Raw genomic sequence first — 6,334 nt, 5'->3', positions numbered from 1 at the left:
ATTGCGTTAAGAAGTTCTTTTCCTTTAGTGGTTATCAACCTTGAACCCCAATACGTATGTTTTGCGTTGAAGTCCCCACTAATAATGAATCTATTTCCGATGTTTTTAAATAATTCCATGTATTGCTTCTTCTTGATTGCATGTTTTGGCGGACTGTACATACTAGCTACTGTTATATTACAGTTTTTTGTTTTAATGTTAACCGCCATTGCCTGAATTTCTTCTGTTTCGAATTTTAGTTCTTCATTATGATAGATGCTTTCTTTAATTATAACTCCACTTCCACCCTTAGCTGAATTATCAGGATGTATGGCATGGTAGAATTTATAGCATCTTAATATTATGTATGTTTGTTTAGTGAAGTGCGTTTCTGATATAAGACACACATCGATGTTATTTATGTCTAGGAATGCTTGTAGTTCGTGTTGATGTTTTAATAGTCCATTTGCGTTCCATGATAGTATTCTTAAGGAGTTAGCCATTCTTCTTTGATTTAGGGATTGCTCCCTTAGTGTAGTTTTCTAATCTTTTTAAACGCTCGTTATATTCATTGAGTTGGGCTTGTTGTTTATCTAATTTTTGAAGGATGATTTTTAGAGTATCATTGATATTGGCATCATCACCCTTTGCAACTTGGGAGTAGGTTTTTCGTGTATTTTTTGGTTGTGGTTGAGATGTTTGTTTTCTGAAGTCTTTATCTTCATTTGATATTATTTTATAATTTATTTTTTCTGATGATTTCTGAATATTAATACTTTTAGTATTCTTATTTTTAAGTCTTTGCATCTCCTTTGCTACCATGCATCCCCTGTAATTGGCTGGATGATTTTCTCCACAATGAACACATTTTGGTAGCTCATTTTCTTGTTTCTTACATTCTTTAAAATAATGTTTTCCAGCGCATTTAACGCATCTTGGTTCTCTGTTGCAATATTGTTGAGTGGGTCCGTACGCTTGACACTTTTTGCATTGCGGCATTAATTTATTTGTTTTAAGTGATTGAATTTCCACTTTGCAGTTCATAATATTGCTAATTTGGAAGATTTTGCTAATATCTTCTTCTGAGTCGAAGGATAGCACAAACATATCTAATGGTTCTTTCCTTTTCCAACTTTGTTTGTTAACTACATTTTGAACTTTAAAACCCTGTCTTGTCAAGTCAGCTATTATGTTTTCTTCATTGCAGGAGTGATGTAGATTTTTAGCCATAACACGTATGGGTCTTATCTGTTTATTTTCATAAGAATGAAAACTGAGATTGTTAGTTTTTAAAATATTAACTAATTGTCGGTAGGCATCACTATTCTTTGCATTAATTTTAATATTATTTTTATTCATAACTTTTACTTGGAAGTCATTTTCTGCTACGTCTTTCTTAATAATATTATAAAATTTATCATAGTTAGGAATATCATCCAACATAATTGGTGGTGGTAATGGTGTCTTTTTTATTTTTATCTTTGCTGGTGTCTCAGTAAGTTTTTTTATTAGCTGAGGAGGAGTAAGAGATGTGTTTAACTTTCTTTTCTTATTTTTATTTTTAATTCTAATCCATTCTGTCTCTTTAGCTAACTCTTCCTCATCAGTTTCGTAATTGATATTATTGATAATACTCGGTGTCGTACTCACTTCCTCCGATTTCAATTTTCTCAGCTCTGAAATCAATTCATTCAGCTGTTGTTGTAGTTTGTTTACTGTTTTCTCTAGCGATTTTCTAATCATCGTTTCTTTTTTCCATTCTTCATAATAATTGAGGTGTTGGTCCACTTCATGTTGATCGTTGTCTATCTCCATTCCAGAGCTGGTTGCAGAAGAATTGTTTATAATATTGCTCGAAGTTTTTAAGGATGGTGATCTTAATAATCTAGAGCTTTTTTTAAAAGGGTCATTAGATTGCAATAGTTGGCTCTCCCTAGAATCCATAGAGCCGACCTCCTGAGAGGGTGGATTTTCCATTAATATTGGTCTGCCACCTGGGGTAATATTTCCTATCGTTTTTTCCATTGCATTATAATGATTTTGCAGTTTATACCTTCTGCCAGGTGGTTTTACTGCCGTTCCTCTGGAAATCAGACGCAGACCAGAAAGCCGCTCAGTGTGAGTCAGACGCTTCTGGATTTATTAGATTTTAGAGGACTTTTACCACAAGCATTCCTTACTGCGGGTATTTCTATTGCCCTACCCGCCGGGCAAGGGAGAATGAGAATGAGTATGATCTTTTTATAATACATAATATAAAATGGAGAATGATCTTGAAGTAAGAGAGGAGGAGGTTTATTATATACACGGACCGCCTTGCTCCTCTCCCGAAGACGAGACGCACGCATAAAGTGTGTTGCGTAATAAGTAGTAAGTAGATAGAGAGTGTCGCCGACCGTCTAATAAAGACCGGCGGCGCGAGAAGTAAGAGCTTATTAGTGACGGGCCTTCGGGCTCGCCCGCGAGTTACCGCTCCACGCGAGTAACCGAACACGAAGCTCCCTGGTTGATCCTGCCAGTAGTCATATGCTTGTCTCAAAGATTATGCCATGCATGTCTCAGTGCATGCCGAATTAAGGTGAAACCGCGAATGGCTCATTAAATCAGTTATGGTTCATTAGATTGTACCCACATTTACTTGGATAACTGTGGTAATTCTAGAGCTAATACATGCAAAACAGAGTCCCGACCAGTGATGGAAGGGACGCTTTTATTAGATCAATACCAATCGGTGGCGGGCGGTTCGCCGTTCGTCCACCGTTTATTTTGGTGACTCTGAATAACTTTGTGCTGATTGCACGGTCCTAGCACCGGCGACGCATCTTTCAAATGTTTGCCTTATCAACTGTCGATGGTAGGTTCTGCGCCTACCATGGTTGTAACGGGTAACGGGGAATCAGGGTTCGATTCCGGAAAGGGAGCCTGAGAAACGGCTACCACATCCAAGGAAGGTAGCAGGCGCGCAAATTACCCACTCCCGGCACGGGGAGGTAGTGACGAAAAATAACGATACGGGACTCATCCGAGGCCCCGTAATCGGAATGAGTACACTTTAAATCCTTTAACGAGGATCCATTGGAGGGCAAGTCTGGTGCCAGCAGCCGCGGTAATTCCAGCTCCAATAGCGTGTTATAACCCGAACAGGCTATGCACGAATTATTAAATATATTATTCTAAATACATATTATTTTATATGATTACTCAACGTGTAACGCGAATACAGGTCACGTCACGAGCGTGTTGACCGAATAAAGCGCTGACAACGCGAGCCACGCGCTAAGCCCGAGCGACCGTGCAATCATCTCATTGCGAAAACGCGGAAATCAAAGCAAGCGGAAGAAGGACATTGCAAAAATGAAACGTAGAAGTCCTACTTAAAGGCGAAATAAAAAGGAATAAAGAAATTGCGGAAGTGCAAGCAAAGAAGTCCTACTTAGAACTTCTTAGCTTGCATCCGGATATTGCCAAAATCCAGCGACACGACACACAGCCTTGTCGCTAAACGACTCCCTCCCGGGTAGCTAAAGGGAGTTAATAAAAAGGCCCACCGCTAACGAACGGCGGGCAGTCTTTATCATTAATCAATATTACGCGGGTAGTCACAATAACTACCAAACGGGCAGTCTTCACCATTAATATTACGCGGGCAATCTTTATTCCTTTACGCGAGCTATATCTCTAACAACCGCGAGTGTCAAAACGAGTATCAATAGTTATTATAATATTAAATAGCCACGCAGTCGGCAGAAATATATACGAAGAAGCGAGAGGCGAATCTCGAGACCGAAACTCTAGAAACGCGCACGTTAAGATATCCGTTATCGTGATACGGCGGGAATCTCGTTAATCCATTCATGCGCGTCACTAATTAGATAACGAGGCATTTGGCTATATGTTTCAACGCTGTGTTCATCGTAACTCAATGATTCAAGTCACGAGCGAACCAGCGATGATATTGCAAGGCTGCTGTTTGCTGTTGGCGTTCGCAAAGCGCCTTGGACGAACACAAGGAACCAACAAGTGGTCCTCACATTAAAAATAAAAACATGCATCCGCTGCGACCTGTGGCGAATCGCCACCAGCTCAAGTCGTCGCACCTACAGTTCCGTTTGCGGCCTGTCGCCGCCGCCAATTATAACGCGTTGTTATTGCGTTAAAACGCTTCCAATTGAGCCAGGATCCCCACAACACACGAGTCGTAAGCGTCCGCAGTTGGCTCGTAGTGAGACCAAGCTGCTTCAACTCACGCTCGCTGTCGGGACTCCAGGCACCTCGCCAAGAGATGGTAATGGCGGTAAAACGAACATTATCTCTTCGTACTCCTGTGTGTTCCGCCACTCGGTCTCTCAGATCTCGGATCGACCGGTATTTCTCCACCTTACGGTCATGAGCCACGTTCAGAGCCGTTTCGCTGGACACAACCTGCGCGTCCACGACGACAGCCTCACCATCCCTAACTATCGTCAGGTCGGGTCGGCGCCTTCCGACAGAGGTCGAGTACGCTTGTTCCGCATCGACATGCCATCCCTTCGTTCGCAAGAAGCTACCAACTTGACGGCATAGGTCGTCATGCCGCAGGATCCTTCCTCCGTGCGTTCGGAAACATTTCTGCACGCAGTGAGCGGGTGTCTCGATCTCGGGACAACTCGCCCTACAACGCACATCGTGCCCCTCCCGCCCTCGGGATGATCTCGCTCTAGACGGTAAGCAGTTGGCCCGGACGTGGTGATAATGCACGTAGTCAGCTCCGGGTATGGATTGGGCACCCGCCGCAACCCAGTGGGAACTCAGTTTGGACGAACCGACCTCCCTGAGCCCCTTCCCATCGCACGACTCGTGCAGCCAGGTCGCACACTGCTGTCTGAGCTCGGCTGTTGTTGTTACTCGAACGGTCCTTACACGCATCTGCTTTTCGCACCAGGCTAGCTGCCTAGCCACATACGTGGATTCGGCAGCGGCAGGCATCGAGCTTACACACAACTTCCGAAGTCGGTTATGCTTCATAATAGGGATCAGAGTTCTAAGCAAAGGCATGCCAAGCCCGCCACTCTGTATCGGCGCATGGAAGTATCCAGCAGGGACATCATGGGGCAATCGCAGCCAGCGTCGAACCGCAGTTCTTACCAGCACGTCCACTCCTCTTAATGTTTTTGACGTGACTGATCCCACTACCCACCGGTGGTAATACCGTGGGAGGAGACAGTCACGGAACAGCCGCAACCTCTGCTGAGGTTTGAGCGGTGCTCTCGTTAAAAGCTCGATGGATTGAGCTAGAGGAGGGACGCTTGCGTATTCCCTAGCACCTTTATATGTGCTGCCCAAATAGGTCCAGACCTCGACTGGGGATCTCTGCGGTAACAGCGCTCCCCCCACGGTGAAGTTAGGTGTTAGATCGACTTTCACCTTCTTGTCTCGGCCAGACGCTACCAGTGACAGCACTCCGGTCTTACTAGCATTAATGCTCAAGCCATTCAGTTCGAATGCGGCGTTAAGCCGCGTAAGGTTTTCTTGGAGTCCTACCTTCGTGGAGGACAGGAGTATAATGTCGTCGGCGTAACCCAAGGCGCTAACAACTCGACCCCCGATTCTGAAGCCAACATCCTCCGAGAGAACCCCCAGTGCTCTATCTACGACCAGATTGAACAGCAGGGGCGATAGAGGATCACCCTGTCTCACGCCACGTCCCAGCTGCGTCATCGACACTTCCTGGCCGACGGTGGGCTGTAACACCGTCCTAGCATTGTTGTAAATTGCTCTAATGTACTCTCGGAAAGGTGGCGGTAAACCCACCTCCTCGAGAGCACTATGAATGGCCGTGTGCGAAACCGTGTCGAATGCTTTCGACAGGTCCACACACGCCACATGGACAGTTCTACAGCGCCTCCGGGCGTGATCCAACACGGCCGACAGGACCGTGACATTCTCACAGACACCATCAACCGGTCGGAAACCCCTTTGGCGCTGATCGAAAATGTCCAGAGCCGCTAGTCTTTTGGCCAAGATCTTGTGGAAGTGTCTCAGCACAACGGATCCTATACTAAGGGGTCGATAATCCGACGGCGCAGGCCGTTCCGGCATCTTCCCCTTTTCTAGGAAAACCGTTCTGGTATTGGCGATCGACGAGGGCGCCTCACCCGCAAGAAGCAACAGGTTGAACAACAAAGCGCGAATAACATTTGGAACTGCGTTCCATGCTCTCGGCTCTATTCCGTCCAACCCCGGTGCAGTGCCAGTCTTTACAGAAACCCTCGCCACTTCGGCAGGTATAACAGGGTCCCAGAGCAAGGTCCTATCGACCGTAGAAGCATTTTCCATGGTCGCGCCCTCGCCGAGACCTGCGTTGATACCACTGCTT

The 6,334-nt window shown here is 45.3% G+C and overlaps 1 protein-coding gene across 1 annotated transcript; it reads right to left on the bottom strand.

Moving 5' to 3' along the window:
* Nucleotides 1-474: 474 nt before the first annotated feature.
* Nucleotides 475-2,004, bottom strand: LOC138943832 (putative leucine-rich repeat-containing protein DDB_G0290503). Its single transcript, XM_070314769.1, has one exon. The coding sequence runs from the start codon at nucleotides 2,002-2,004 to the stop codon at nucleotides 475-477; it is 1,530 nt and encodes a 509-aa protein (XP_070170870.1).
* Nucleotides 2,005-6,334: the final 4,330 nt, after the last annotated feature.

This window comes from Polyergus mexicanus, unplaced genomic scaffold (genome assembly GCF_030449975.1).
Source record: "Polyergus mexicanus isolate NDT 795.1 unplaced genomic scaffold, iyPolMexi1.0 SCAF_46, whole genome shotgun sequence".
Taxonomy (NCBI): domain Eukaryota; kingdom Metazoa; phylum Arthropoda; class Insecta; order Hymenoptera; family Formicidae; genus Polyergus; species Polyergus mexicanus.
Note: the sequence above shows the minus strand (reverse complement) of the source record. Positions and strands in the feature narration are given on the sequence as shown.

Excerpts from the sequence above, each read along its gene's own strand:
- LOC138943832 (XM_070314769.1), bottom strand. The coding sequence starts at position 2,004 with ATGGAAAAAACGATAGGAAATATTACCCCAGGTGGCAGACCAATATTA.